This window comes from Ruditapes philippinarum, unplaced genomic scaffold, assembly GCF_026571515.1.
Source record: "Ruditapes philippinarum isolate M1 unplaced genomic scaffold, ASM2657151v2 ctg6368_1_1_1_1, whole genome shotgun sequence".
Lineage (NCBI taxonomy): Eukaryota > Metazoa > Mollusca > Bivalvia > Venerida > Veneridae > Ruditapes > Ruditapes philippinarum.
The window spans coordinates 33,397-50,156 of record NW_026852839.1 but is presented as its reverse complement, the minus strand read 5'-3'; the positions used below and the strand labels follow the sequence as shown (position 1 = coordinate 50,156).

The 16,760-nt window shown below is 32.3% G+C and overlaps 1 protein-coding gene across 1 annotated transcript in view; it reads right to left on the bottom strand.

Annotated features, from left to right (window-relative positions):
• The window catches only part of LOC132725885 (uncharacterized), a gene marked incomplete at both ends in the record, with an annotated part of 87,250 nt that overhangs the window by 39,398 nt on the left and 31,092 nt on the right, over window positions 1–16,760 (bottom strand). Inside the window, 6 exon segments of the mRNA XM_060711078.1 lie at window positions 469–504; window positions 2,094–2,192; window positions 3,855–3,980; window positions 5,411–5,575; window positions 11,048–11,144; window positions 14,520–14,543. Coding sequence (XP_060567061.1) covers window positions 469–504; window positions 2,094–2,192; window positions 3,855–3,980; window positions 5,411–5,575; window positions 11,048–11,144; window positions 14,520–14,543 — 547 coding nt within the window.

The window sequence follows — 16,760 nt, the reverse complement described above, 5'->3', positions numbered from 1 at the left end:
AATTTCATCAAAGTTTTAAATCAGAAAATCAGATCATAAAAAGCAGCACACCTTCAATTCTTTATTGTGTTTTTACTGCCACCGGCCCATACACCCCAATATGGCAGTAAACAAATATTCAACTATCAAATTTTACAATAATAAATTAATAGTAAGGAGAATGCATATTCCCTATTCATATTATATTTCAAATATTTCATACAAGATATTACATGTATATATTAATTTTAAACTACCATTTCACCATTATTTCTACTGCACAAATTATGTCATTTGTGTACTTGACAAACATTTTCACAAAAGATAACATTATTTATAATTTTTAAAAAAATTCAATGAAATCTGAAGCCATGCTGCTTTAAACTCAAGTCTAAATTTCAGTATTTTTAAAACCTTGATGAATTTATTGACATCTACTTTTGTAGCTATAGACTATGGCAAAACTGCTAGTAGCATTAGTTTACTTACAACTCGGTGAGGCTTTGTGGTGAACTCAGTGTATTTCTACAACAAAGCGTGACTATTAACTAACTTAAATAAAAAAACCAACTCATATTTATTTAAGTTCATTATTAAAGTTTCGTAACTACACAATTATTATCAAATGCTCGCCTTTTAAACTTCTATTAAAGGGCTATTCCTTGAATGTCCTGCAATACAACCAGCTTTGTACATGAAATAGGCCAAGAGAAGGTATTGTCTTCTTGTTACTTTTTGTTCCCATTGGGCACTATCAAAGCACATATTGGTTTGGATATACATAACACAACCATTTGAAAGGGGTCTTTAAACATGTTAAGTGGGTATTTTGCTTTTGTTTAACCTAATCAACATTCAAGTCCTTTTTTAACCTTGGACAAATAATGTTATGAATGATTTAGACAATAACCAATGACAAAGGTGTGAGCTCAAACAAATATTGTTTTTTCAGGTTAACCATGACAAAATTTACTAATGGATGAAGCTTTTAATTATGTTAACAGACAAGAGAGGTCATTAAAAAGCAAAATCTGAAGAAAATTAAACTCAAGCTAACTCAAATACAAACTAATTTTATATCATAACTAGAAGGGTTTTTGTCACAAAAACATATATCTCCCAAAACTATGTATGGTCACTCATGTGAAGTTTCATTGAAATCCAACCAATAGTTTGACCTGTGAAGGTCGGACAAGATTTTCCTATTTTTAGCTCTTGTGGCCATTTTGAGCAGCGAAGCGGAACGTGCCAGTGATGTGCAAAACTAAGGATGGTACTGATCACTCCTGTAAAGGTTGGTTGAAATACCACCAGTAGTTTGACCAGAGAAAACCGGACAAGATTTTTCTAATTTTAGCTCTTGGGGCCATTTTGCACAGCAAAGTGGAACGTGCCGGTGGTGTGCACAACTAGGAATGATACTTATCACTCCTGTAAAGGTTGGTTGAAATCCCATCAGTAGTTTGACCTGTGAAGGCCGGATAAGATTTTTCTATTTTTAGCTCTGGCGACCATTTTGTGCAGTGAAGCAGAATGTATTGTGCTTTTAAAACTAGGGATGGAATTGATCACTCCTGTAAAGTTTGGTTGAAATCCCACCAGTAGTTTGACCTGTGAAGGCCAGACAAGATTTTTGTATTTTTAGCTCTGGCGGCCGTTTTGTGCAGCGAAGCAGAACATGCCAGTGATGTGCACAACTAAACATGGTGCTGATCACTCCTGTAAAGTTTGGTTGAAATCCCACCAGTAGATTGACTTTTGAAGGCCGACTAGATTTTTCTATTTTTAGCTCTGGTGGCCAGTTTGTCCAGCGAAGCGGAATGTGCCGGTGACATGCACAACTAGGCATAAAATTGTTCACTCCAGTAAAGTTTGGTTGAAATCAAACCAGTAGTTTGACCTATGAAGGCAGGACAAGCTTAATGCGGATGGACAACCGGACGGACGGCAAAGGCAAAAAAAATATGTCTCCCAAATATTTTGAGAGACATAATTAAATTAATTATATATTAAATATATCAGAAATGTTTTGTTAGGCAGATAAAATAATGCTTATTAACAGGCAGCATGCAAATTTCCCACTCCACCACTTGCAGCAATAAAAACTTAACTACCTCGCCCCATTTCTCTCATCCACATTGCTCAGAATACCCTTAAGGGGTGGAGCTGTGCGTGCAGGGGACCTATTCTGACCCAAAACATCGTGATCTGGGCTGTAAAACGGCAGAAAATTTGTAATAAAGATCTTGTTTACATATCTGTAGCATAAAATAAAGTCTATACTCATAGCTCTATTTTAACTAAAATTCTAGTGTGACTTAAAACTACAAATAATATATGAAAATAAGGCAATATATTCTTTCTTGGCTGTAATCTAAAATAAATGACCCATGCAATTATAAGAGACTTCATGCATTTTCTAATAAATGGACTATCTCACCTTAAAGGGAGGTTATTTTATTACAATCTGACCATAAAGGGAGGTAATAGATATTTCTCATCTTCAATAAAGACTACTAAAACAAATTACAGGATACTTAAATGTTAATTGAACCTTTTTTTAATAAGGTCAGTGACACTCACAACTAAGCAAGTTTTTAGTTGCATTTATAAAAATTCTTTGTTTTTATATATTACTTCTGCTTAAAACAAATTTGTGGACACATTAAAAATATTCTGAACCAAAACAAACAAAACAAACTGAAAGCAATTAAAAGAACCAAAATATTAATTATCAAAGAACTAAACAATTTAGCTCTGAATTTGATTTGGAAGGATTCAGCACTTTGAACATTCAGTAGCTGGAAAAATTACCAGCACATCCACGTAGTCGACCAACCTATTTGCTAATGAGCATGACTAGACATTCAAACCTTTTATATTATAAATAAACTTTCCTTTAATTCTCCTATCATAGTGAATGTTTTTGGGAGACAAAAGACTGTGTTTAATATATACACAACTGTGTTGGACTATATATACACTCAAGTGAAATTATTTTTGTAAGAAAGATTATGGAAGGGAAAAAGATTATGGAAGGGAAAAACACCATGTTACTAAGGACATAATACATACCCTAGTGAGTTAATTTTAACTAAAGTTCTACACAAGACTTGATAAACACTTCAAAATACACTTTTATAAGTTCAATAAGTTTATGGGAGGGGAACCACTATGTTGGACATATTTGCACTCTATTGAATATGTACACACAACTTGATAAACACTTCAATATACACAAAGGGAGGGAAAACACTATGTGAGACATATTCACACTCAAGTGAGTTTATTTGGGAATATTTTACACTTACTTCTCCTCATATTTAGGATTCGGAACCCATTGCATAAGTCTATGAATTCAAATAAATAATGCAAATTTTAAGCTATTTAGACACACCCATTACTGGGGTTAAAGACAAGGGGCTACCAATAATATCTTTATTATCTGTTCCCATAATGGTTCCTGATATACCAAAAACCATAACATATATTTTTGCTTTGCCAGCAATAAAATCAGGAATTTCTGTAGCCATTGATTTCTCAAAGGTTGAGATAACATTTTATAACCATACATTTTCTGTTTGCCTAATATCCTTTGTCTCTTTCAGGTAAGCATGCCCTATTTTTCCTGGCCTAAATAGATATACACAAAATATTTTGTCCTATCTAATTTAGAACAAATATGCCCAAAAACCCATGCATGTATTCTATTTTCTTAATCTAATAATATATCTAAAGAACTATTTATATGTGACATCTAACACTGAATCTATGTGAAATATATATGTGTTTATAGTCAATTTATGTTAATTGCATACACATTAGTGAAGCAATATACAATGTCTTATAAGCAAACTGGCTTTTCAACAATGTACCTTCCGAGCCCAAGGCTTCCTAGATTACCCAGACCTAGGCCTTGTAGACGTGCGGGCTGACCTACATTTGTTGTAGTAGTACTATTATAATCACCTGGCCGTCGACCAAGCGCATCATGGTCTTCGCTGTAAGTAATTAGGCGATTTCTGTTAATACTTCAACAATTTATTTTGTTTTACCTGTTACTTTATTCATTTTGCTTAGCCTTACTGATAAAACGCTCAATATAATGACTTATTTAAATAATGCATGCTCTTCCCTGAATAGCGCACACCTGTATACCTTTATGTTGTTAAGCAAACACATACATTCCTAACAACAAAACCCTCAAGTGACTTACAATAACTGTATCAAAGGTCGACAAAGCAAGACTATTGTACTTAAATATAGACAGTCGGGAACAACAGTGTTCCATTGGGGTAACAAAATAAAACAAAAATCTAACCTGTTCATCATAACAATTTCAAGTGTTTAACTTTCTACATTTTGAAAATAAAAATGAATTTTACAATTGGCCTTAAAGACCTTACTGAGGTCCAAAAGTATAAAACATAAAATCTGAATTCTATTCATAAATCAACTTGGTCACTTAAAACATAAAGATATTCAAAAGATATTTAAGAAACATAAGATATTTTGTGCTATCTTAGCCCAATTTGAGTGATAAGCGTTGCAATTTCGAATCATTTTTCAAATTTTAAATAATCATTCTGGAAACAGAGTGGGCGAACAATATGAATGTTTTGAACAAAGTTTTTGGTCTAGACCATCAAATAGAACATTTATCTTGAAAAAAAATGTCAAAAAACCTCAGTGGAGTCCCTTTAACAACAAAGCAAACATTTAGTTGTTAACAATGCATGATATGCCAACAATGTTACACACTGTCACATATTGGACTGATAACACTGAGTGATTTATATTAACTAAAACATACAACAACATAACAACTTCAAATTAATCAAAATGTAACCAAATAAAAGAGTGCTAAAAAAAGAAAACAAGGACATCAGTAGCCATATTGCCAGTTTCAGATACTTCTTTCCCCTATCTTGTTTTATTATACAATCAAAGAACTGAACATCATAAAGATTTGCAAAGCTACATAAATCTATGACATCTAAATTAAACAAAAATTTCAAATTGCTTGTAATAATGACAACATAATGTTAACATACCCTCCCAGTCTGTCAGTTGCATTAATTGAAAGATAGACAGTTATTAAAAACCCTAATTTGTGATAAAATTTTCTAGGAGAAATAACTATATTTCACATAGGCGATAGTTTTGGACAGTTTTTTTTAATTTATTCTATCAGGCAGAGTCAGAGCAAACTTTCTTTTTCAACATTTCCAGATAAAACATCAATGAAAAAAAAATGAAAACTAGGCAAATTCATTAATGAAAAAATTCAACAGGTTAAGTTTACTCATATTCTCAATCATTACTCCCTAGAAAAAGACTGATTACTATTCAATGACAAATTCAATTATTCTAATCACCAAAAATTTAACGTTAACTTAAGTATAATCTATATAAATACATAAATCATTACCTGTCATCTAAAACAAATTTCGTGTGGTACGGCTGAACTTCCCTGGCCCTGTACTCCCTACGAGGACTGATTCCTGGCTGACCTTCCAGACCTTTCATTCTATTGGAGGATTTTTCTGGGTCAAGAAGGCCTGATGCATTTACACGCAACTCTTGAACTTTCTCTCTGAAATATTAAATTTGCTTACAATATCGCTGACTACATAAAATAAATCACATATGTAACATAGTAGTTACACATGAAAAATGTTGAAATATGCTTATATATGCTGAATTGCCATGATTATGTCAACCTTAAAGAATTTTCATCAAAATACCCAGATATGCTAGTTACATGCTAGTTACATGCTGAAATATTTTTCTTAGAAAGTTTCATGACACCCCTCCCATGCCCACCCCAATTACATTATTATTATATATTTCTAATTTCCATATCATCTAAATATTTATACAAGGAACATGGCAATGCCATGAAACCAGGTTTTCAATTATCACCATTGTAGATAAATATGTTGTATTTGAAATACAAATACAAGCAACAAACAATGTAACTATGTGCAATGTAAAACATGAATAAAGTAGGAGGAATTGCCACAGAGGAAGTTTTCACTATAATTATATTCTGTATAAGGAAAAAAAACAAAAGGCCATAATTAAATAAAAAATTATTCAATCACAAAACCCCACGTATGCGCCAGGGCACTGGATAAAAAAGCTACTGTGAAAGTTTGAACAAAATCCGTTGAGAAATGTAGGAGTTCAGCACAAAAGAATTTTTTCACTATATATTCTGTATAAGGAAAAATAACAAAGGGCCATAATTAGGTCAAATATTATCCAATCACAAAATCCCGATAATGTGCGCCAGGGCACTTGATGACAAAGCCTCTGTGAAAGTTTGGTCAAAATCTGTTGAGAAATGTAGGAGAAGTTGAGCATGGTAAAAATTGTTCACTATATAATCTGTATAAGGAAAAAAACAAAGGGCCATAATTAGGTCAAATATTATCCAATCACAAAACCCCGATGATGTGCGCCAGGGCATTTGATAACAAAGCTTCTGTGAAAGTTTGGTCAAAATCTGTAGAGAAATGTAGGAGAAGTTGCGCATGGTAAAAATTGTTCACTATATAATCTGTATAAGGAAACAAGAGGGCCATGATGGCCCTGAGGTCGCTCACCTGTATATAGGCCCCCGGAGCGGGGCCAGTTTGAAACCCCAGGGCTTTTATTTGAACAAACTTGGAAGACACTCATTAGAAGAAGTTTCACAATGTTAAGTTTTTACTACACATTTGTAATAAAAAACAATGATCTCACCCGCCTCCCATCACCCCCCTACCACTCCCCCCCCCCCCCCCCCCGCAGGGCCAATTTTCACCCCAAGGGCTTTTATTTGAACAAACTTTGTAGACATCCATAAGAAGATATTTCATGCTAAACATCTAAGCTCTAGCTCATTGGGTTTTTTAAAAGAAGGTTTTTAAGGTTTTACTACACACATATAGTTAAAAACAATGACACCCCTGGGGCGGGGCCAGTTTTGACCCCAGGGCTTTTATTTGAACAAACTTTGTAGATGTTTACTAGAAGATGTTTCATGCTTAATATCTAAACTCTAGCTATTTAGGTTTTTTCAAAGAAGATTTTTTAAGTTTTTACTATATGCATATAGGGAAAATCAAGACCCCCCGGGGTGGGGCCAATTTTGACCCCAGGGCTTTTATTTGAACAAACTTTGTAGACACTCACTAGAAGATGTTTCATGCTTAATATCTAAACTCTAGCTATTTGGGTTTTTTCAAAGAAGATTATTTAAGTTTTTGCTATACACATATAAGGAAAATCAATGACCCCCGGGGCGGGGCCAATTTTGACCCCAGGGCTTTTATTTGAACAAACTTGGTACACACTCATTAGAAGATGTTTCATGCTGAATATTTTAGCTCTAGCTCTTTGGGTTCTTTAAAAGAAGAATTTTTAAGTTTTTACTATATGCATATAGGGAAAATCAATGACCCCCTGGGGCGGGGCCAATTTTGACCCCAGGGATTTTATTTGAACAAACTTGGTAGACACTCACTAGAAGATGTTTCATGCCAAATATCTAAACTCTAGCTATTTAGGTTTTTTCAAAGAAGATTTTTTAAGTTTTTACTATATGCATATAGGGAAAATCAAGACCCCCCGGGGCGGGGCCAATTTTGACCCCAGGGCTTTTATTTGAACAAACTTTGTAGACACTCACTAGAAGATGTTTCATGCTTAATATCTAAACTCTAGCTATTTGGGTTTTTTCAAAGAAGATTATTTAAGTTTTTGCTATACACATATAAGGAAAATCAATGACCCCCGGGGCGGGGCCAATTTTGACCCCAGGGCTTTTATTTGAACAAACTTGGTAGACACCCATTAGAAGATGTTTCATGCTGAATATTTTAGCTCTAGCTCTTTGAGTTCTTTCAAAGAAGATTTTGTAAGTTTTTACTATATGCATATAGGGAAAATCAATGACCCCCTGGGGCGGGGCCAATTTTGACCCCAGGGATTTTATTTGAACAAACTTGGTAGACACTCACTAGAAGATGTTTCATGCCAAATATCTAAGCTCTAGCTCTTAGGGTTTTTTAAAGAAGATATTTAAAGTTTTTTCTTTCGGTTGCCATGGCAACCAGAGTTCTGCATGGAATTAAATTCTTTGAACAATTTTTAAAGGTGACCACCAAAGGAACATTCCTGTGAAGTTTGGATGAAATTGGCTTAGTGGTTTATGAGGAGATGTCATTTAAAGTAAAAGTTTACGGACGGACGACGGACGGACGGACGGACGACGGACGGACGCCGGACGAAAAGCGATCACAAAAGCTCACCCTGTCACTTTGTGACAGGTGAGCTAAAAAACAAAGGGCCATAATTAGGTCAAATATTATACAATCACAAAACCCTGACAATATGCCCTAAGGCATATGATGAAAAAGCCTCTGTGAAAGTTTGGTCAAATTCCGTTGAGAAATGTAGGAGGAGTTGCGCACAGAAAATCGTTCACTATAATTATACAGTGTAACTTCCGAAAACCGAACACCCATGGGACTTGTCAAAAAGTTCGGATTTCAGAGGTTTCCGGAATTCAGAGGTTTATGATAATGCGGACAAGACTAAGCCACTTAATATCACTAAATGTCAAGGAAGAAGTGGCCTTTACTGTAATATCATATATAATAGTCTTTTAATCAAGATAAAGATGTGAATGAAAAGAATACATTTTTATCTTACTTGCAAATGCTTTTGAACTTCTATCAGTTTGTAGAAATGTTGTTAATTGCATAAACTTACATATCGTCCGAAGCTAGTTAATTAATTATTACATCAAATGCAATAAAATCCCTAAAGACTTTTGATGCATACATTGTCCAATTAATTGTCATTTAATCCGCTAATAAACACTTCAAATTAACGGACCGCCGTAAATTACTTTGATTAACCGCATCACTTCAATCATACCATTTCACAGTTTGTGATTTTAACGCGTGTCAAATTACACGATCACCGCTAATTAGTAAACAATCGATAGGGAGATTAAATCTTCCTGCAGGGATTACAATGTATTTCTCACCTTTGGATATTTCCGGTTTTTGGAGGTAAAATTGCATTGATTTGACTCTAATTTTACGAAAATATCGTCCGGAATTCAGAATTTAGAAGTTCCGGAATTCAGAAGTATTATACTAATAGAAAATAGAAGGGAAAAAATCGGGACCGAAAAAATTGTTCGGTTTTTAGAAGTTTCCGGATTTCAGAAGTTCCGGAATTCGGAAGTTACACTGTATTCTGTATAAGGAAAAAAAACAAAAGGCCATAATTAAATAAAAAATTATTCAATCACAAAACCCCACGTATGCGCCAGGGCACTGGATAAACAAGGAACATCGCAATGCGATGCAACCAGGTTTTCAGCAAAATATTTCACAGAAGCTTTGTCATGAAGGGGCATTTGTTTTTAATTGAACTTTTAGGAGGAATTATGGCTTTTTTAATATTCCTCAAACAAAAATGATTGAGAAATTTTATGTTGTCTATTCGCCTTTTTTTCCCAAATGTTTTAGAAAGGTAAACAGTACTTTATTTTTGCTTAATTTTTGCATTTTTGCGTCTCTTGTCATTTTCTTTTGTCAACAATATTGGCGTGTGGTGTTTTGTGCGATATCAAGAAAAGTATGTTCATAATTTTAAAAAAATACTTGAATGATGTCTTGGAAGAAACATGGGAATTTAGTGAGCGCCAGGGCACTTGATGACAAAGCTTCTGTGAAAGTTTGGTCAAAATCCATTGAGAAATGTAGGAGAAGTTGCGCACTGTAGAAATTGTTCACTATATATTCTGTATAAGGAAAAAATATACAAAGGGCCATAATTCGGTCAAATATTATCCAATCACAAAACCCCGACAATATGTGCCAGGCACTTGATAACAAAGCTTCTAAGAAAGTTTGGTCAAAATCCGTTGAGAAATGTAGGAGGAGTTGAGCACAGAAGAAATTGTTCTCTATATATTCTGTATAAGGAAAAAATATACAAAGGGCCATAATGCGGTCAAATATTATCCAATCACAAAACCCCGACAATATGTGCCAGGCACTTGATAACAAAGCTTCTAAGAAAGTTTGGTCAAAATCCATTGAGAAATGTAGGAGGAGTTGCGCACAGAAGAAGTTATTCACTATATATTCTATATAAGGAAAAAAAACAAAGGGCCATAATTAGGTCAAATATTATCATATCACAAAACCCCGACAATATGCGCCAGGGCACTTGATGACAAAGCCTCTATGAAAGTTTGGTCAAAATCCATTGAGAAATGTAGGAACAGTTGGGCACAGAAGAAGTTATTCACTATATATTCTATATAAGGAAAAAAATCAAAGGGCTATAATTAGGTCAAATATTATCCAATCACAAAACCCTGACAATATGCGCAAGGTCACTTGATGACAAAGCTTCTGTGAAAGTTTGGTCAAAATCCGTTAAGAAATGTAGGAGGAGTCGCGCACAGATGAAATTGTTTACGCCCTCCCGCCCGTCCGCCCATCCGCCCGCCGACATACCTCAATCTAATAACCAGTTTTTTCCTTCGGAAAACCTGGTTAAAAAACATTAGTATACTCATATATAAAGAAAACGCATTGCCACTCATAAGATGAGCTATAAAACACATCAATTACAATTTTTGTCACATGAACAAGATACTGGACCAATCTTCAATTTTCGCCTGTTGCATTATGTTTGTCAAATTCGTCCACCCATATGTCAGCCCCCCCAGGAAACCATGTTCTGTATCCGCCCCTGTGGCTGAAGTAATTATACTTTTAGGAGCTAATAATGACACACATCGGTCTATTTACTGACTGCAGGAAGGACAGGGGCAAATCGACATAAAAATTCACAAATTGTTATAATGGCATAATACCGTGAATTTAGCTGAATTTTATTTGTTTTAAATATAAAATAAACATACTCTGCACAATGCTCAACAATATATTGGGCATTACCTCTTGATTTAATATATTTTGTAAAAAATTTGGTCAGTGATGTTTACTAATGAACATCTTTTAATCACAAAAGAAACATAGTTATTACACACCTTTTTTTCGCTGCCTTTGTTTCCTCCATCTGAAGCTGCAGTTCTCGCCGCAGCTCTGACTGTCGTCTCCTTTTAGCACTTTCTCGTTCATCTTGTCCTGTAAAATTATATCACAAGATTTAGAGCAAAATACTAACATTTAGTTATGCTCTTCCATGCATGATAAAACTATGGTAAATATTCAGGGGAGGCACTGACGGTCTACCATCAAAACAATGTTAGCCATTATTTAAATTAACTTCTAACAAATTGTGATATCATTATATTTGTTCGGGTCTTTTTTATTTAAAGAATCTCCTTTTTAAAGATGGTATATATGAACCTCAATTTAAGTCAATTAATTATCTTAACAATATCATTGTTTTCTCATTGCCTTTTAGAAAAATAACAAGCAAAAGAAAGAACTTTTTTCTGATTCAGTAGCATAAAAAACCCATTTATGTCATCATCACAAAATAATTGTTTCTTTCTTTCTTTATTCATTTATTATTTATGTAAAAGTTTTGTTTATAATTAAAGTAATGTATCAATTTATCTGAAACGATGGTAAATACAATTTCAGAACACCATTAGTTTATACACAGACAGTAGATGAATAATTTTACATCAAACACTTTCGATCTATTTATAGATTCCCTTTGAAAACTAAAGAGGCCATTATTCTTAAACATTAAAGCTTTATATTTGAGCCGCGTCACAACAAAACCAACATGATGCGTTTGCAAACGCATTATGTTGGTTTTGTCGTGACGCGGATCATTTATCAAATTTTGCCGCTAGATTCTCTTTAAGCATGAACCACAGTACATTATTACCTGCAGACGTCAATTGTTTTGACACGGAACATTAAATTTCATACTAAAACATGAAAATAAACATTCTACATCATGGTTGCCCATGAGAGAGCAAGGCTAATGGAATAATAACAATTGATTGGAAAATGTTAGCATGTTTACGTGTGCAATATCTGGGGATAACGTGTCACGTGGACATACCAGACTATGTATCTTATTAAATATGCATGAAACTATATTTCCCATATTTCCCCAGATACTGGTGACATGCCACACGTACATTGTAATTTATGAAGTATTAACTAATTGCTCGCTACTGTGCCAACTAGAAAGCTAAATCATAATCAAGATTTTAAAAATTTTGAATTTTCCTATTTTTTAAATTGTTCCTGGAATTTCGAATACAATTTTTTTTTGTTTCTGGTATTCAATAAACATGATAGCTGTATGGAGCACATTTTCTCACGGTGATAATCATAAATTAATTTATAATCATTGTATATTGTATTTTAAAACTACACTGTCGTAACTGATCATTCTTATCGTATTGATGTAACAAAACATTTCTGCAAGATGCATTACAATTCCTGTTAAACATAATTTATCCTTAACAAATCTCTAACTTAATAATAATGTCATAAACTAAAATAACAACCCAAAGATTTTTTTTACTATTATTTCAATGTTATGTTAATAAACTTTAATAATATAATTAATGACTAAGTTACTGTATAAAACTATAATAAATTGTAAAAAAATGTTTCATTATTTTTATGTCTGTCTTACACCAAAGCACACAAATTGAACATGATTGAAGAACTGAATTACTGATTACACATGGCATACTAGCAAGATAGAAAAAAAACATCAGCAGACGGACTGAATACATTAAAAGCAGACAGGCATTAAAAGAAGCAGACGGACCAGTCACATAAGGATATAAATTTTTCTTTACCTATTTTTCTGACAATAATTTCAAAGATATTATACATAATAATTATAAGAATATTTAAAACAGAGTATGTTACATTCCATAAAAATAAATGTTACAATATAATAAATAAATAAATCACTATTGAGCTACTGTGACATGACAATATAAAATATTCAGCCAGATTATATATCATAGTCTTCACAAGACAGACATGAAATTTCACAACATAAATTCTAATATCTCTAATTAAAAGGTAAATGGAAACTTGATTATTAAGAGAAGGAACAAAATTTAACAACACAGACCTCCTTTTGTCAAACAAACATTACATATATAGATCATAGATGTACATAGACATCATCGCTACTGAGGACTTCTGTAGGTGTAAAGATTTGATCCCTGTGATAACAGGCAAGACACATTAACCACTAGGCTACCTCTTAATTTTTGAAACATTTTTGAATAGATATAAAAGGGTCTGTAGAACAAAATACCTATCTGGCACTGAATCTATATAATTAAAGACATTATCTAGCAATGTTGGTGCAACAAAAACCTAGAAGTATGATGGAACAAACACTTATATTACTGGCCTACAAACTTATATAAAACTAGATAATATTAACTTATAAGAACACTATGATTATCAAGATAGAGAAGACATTCCTGGCAGAGTGGTGTAGGCTGCTGACTTCAAATCATTTTCTCCCTCACAGCTGTGGGTTCAAATCCCATCAGGGACTTCTAATTCTATAACATGAGTAAGCTTTCCAGCTATCTTATGTAAAGTTGGTGGCTCAATTCAGGTGCCTGCTTGTGCCTGAAATAATGCACAGAAGGCAACTATTCCTCTGGCAGTAAAGCAGAATTCAAGTCACCATATGACTGTTACAGTGTGGCATAACTTAAAATACAACAAAATGAAATAACAAATTAAGATTGAGAAGAATTCAACAAGGTTATAGAGAACATAAGCTGAAGAGAGAACCCAACAACATAAACTAACATGCTACAACATTCAAACAACATAACTCATATATACATGTATAATGCATACAAAATCACATGCACAAACAGACAACATTAAAAACAACATAAAAAGTAACAGTGTTAACTCAAATACACTGAGCATCTTTCAATATAAGCAGATAGCCATTATGAATAATGCAGAGTATTTTTAAGTCACATACGTCTGTATAGTGTACTTAAAAATCATTTATGATGCCAAGGTTCATTTGAAATTTTGAAGAAAAAAATTGAAATTGTGATGTTCAACAGTAATGAGGTTTAGATGATTAACAATGGTACTTTTTTACATGACAAAAACAGATTACAGTGCAAAAACTATCTAGTCAGCTAGAAGTGTGTATACAGTTACATAAAAGTAGTTTTTTAATTAGCATGATTTACTTAATGAAAGTTTCTGGCAAAATTTTGATGATGATAATGATGACTATGATGATGATGACTTTGATGATGATGATGATGATGATTGTGATGATGATGATGATTGTGATGATGATGACTGTGATAATAAATTTTGTCATGAAATTATTGAAATTTGATTACATTCATGAATATACTAAAAATATTTTTTCAATAATTATAGTATAAACGAAAGGGCCAGTCAAAAAATAGCATTTTGAGACTTTAATTATATAGAACAACTTTCAACAACAGCTGTACAACATATAATGTACAAGAGATGTACGTTTGTATATATAAAGTGAATATAGTAACCTACCAACACCTAGTCCGGGGGCGCCACCTGTACATGAGAGAGAGGCTGTGTCTAGTTATCATTGTATAATAAATAACAATGTCATGAGTATGTCAAATATTATGATGCCTTAATTTTCAGTAAAACATTGTATTTTTCAGCAAAGCTTACAAGAACCAACCTTTATGACATCATAGTTCCCAGCAAAACATAATGATGTCAAATTTTTAATAGAGAAAATAGGATTTTTTATTTATAAGACCAAAAATATGATGCCATGAATTTGTGCATTTTTTTTCAATCTTAAGAAAAACATTAAACATGTGTAATACATTTTATAGCCAAGCACTGAAAAAGGGCATATAATTACACCGCTGGCTGTCAAGCAAATTCCATGTAGCAAAACAAGATCCATTTAAAATTTTAGAAATTTAGTACCTGTAGTAATGTTTACTTTACAGATATTTTAAAATCACTGTTTTATTTCACTAAACTATTTTTCCTTTGAAATTAATTTTAGAGTCTTGATATTTATAATCTTAAAATGAGCATGTGAAGAAAGTTTAACCCATTCCTTTTTTCTCAGTCTGTTTTCACAATATTTTAAATTTATCAGTTACTAACACTTCACAGGCCAAAACTGGGTAAAATCCAAATTTTCTACGACATTATATATAATTTTTTCCTTTTATTCTAAATGTCAAGTTGACATTAAGATAATAAGTGTACGATTTTAGAATTTCCATTTTTTGTTTTAAATAAGACAATAAATGTACAATTTAAAAGTTGCTCCATTACAAATTGTATATAAATTTTAATTCTGGTATAAAAGGTTTGTTTTCTCAAAAATAAATCAAAACCTATTAATTCAAAATGTCAAATGGAGATCAGGATAGAATATAAATATCTGTTTACATGCCATGTGAAGAATGCAGCAAGTGTAAACAAATTAGAAAATGAAATATGAATCATTGAAATTTTTATTTTCATGATAATTTCCATCAAAGAAGGGAGCCATAAAATCTTATCTTTACTGACTATCTTTTCATCGGATAGAGTAATGCCTTTTATAAATGAATACATATATATAATTTCAATCATACCTATATATTCACATTAAATTCAAATTATACCCTTCATTTATTTAATTTAAAGAAAATGAAATAAAGTTTATAGTAACCATGCACTAAGCATATACATAGAGATGAATGGGAATGGCATGGCATAATGTAACACTGTCATATCTCAATAGACAAAATATAACAAGTTACGACCATGTTGCGAAGAATCTTGAGATGCTTAAGTTTACATGTACTTCACAATTATCCTTCATGTGTGAAATAACCAATTCATTCTTTAAATCACATTCAAATCTGCCTAAGCAAAAAATGATATGCTTTTTTAATTGGAAGAGTGTAATATATGTATATAAGACAGATCAATGGTATCTTAGGCCTGTATAATATTACAGAACAGAACAGAAAATTTATTTGTCTAACTTGAACATTTACAGTTCATTGTTACATACATACATACATTTATTTACATACATGAAGTAATGTGACATTTTATATAACATATTAATAGATTATTATGTACAATTAATACATATATATAAATATATTGCTGTATTTAATTTCTAATTCATTTTTTTTTTTTTTTTTTTTAAATATATGATTTAAATATATTTAAAAAAAAAAAAAAAAAAAAAAATGAATAAGAAATTAAATACAGCAATATATTTATATATATGTATTAATTGTACATAATAATCTATTAATATGTTATATAAAATGTCACATTACTTCATGTATGTAAATAAATGTATGTATGTATGTAACAATGAACTGTAAATGTTCAAGTTAGACAAATAAATTTTCTGTTCTGTTCTATTATATTACAGAAAATTATTTAGATTATTATTTTGTTAACCTGCTAGGACTGGAAGTGATTATCTTTTGCCACCTGTATAAAGCAAAGCAAGACTGCACATCCATGCAGTTTGATGCATACTGTTGATAGCTCAGAGTTTTTTTTTAACTTTTGGAAATCCCTTGGAATGTCAATATTCACAGTTAGGGCAAATCCAGTATAACAAATTAAGTGTTGATAATTTGAAATACTTTTGTTTTAGTATAGTTTGTCAGCCATACTTTTCTCATCCCCATTACCAAAACATCAGATATGTGCCTTTACCTGTTTCTATGAGGAGGGGGTGGGGTTAACCTAAGGAACTGGAAAGACTTTGATAAGCATTTAATTTTT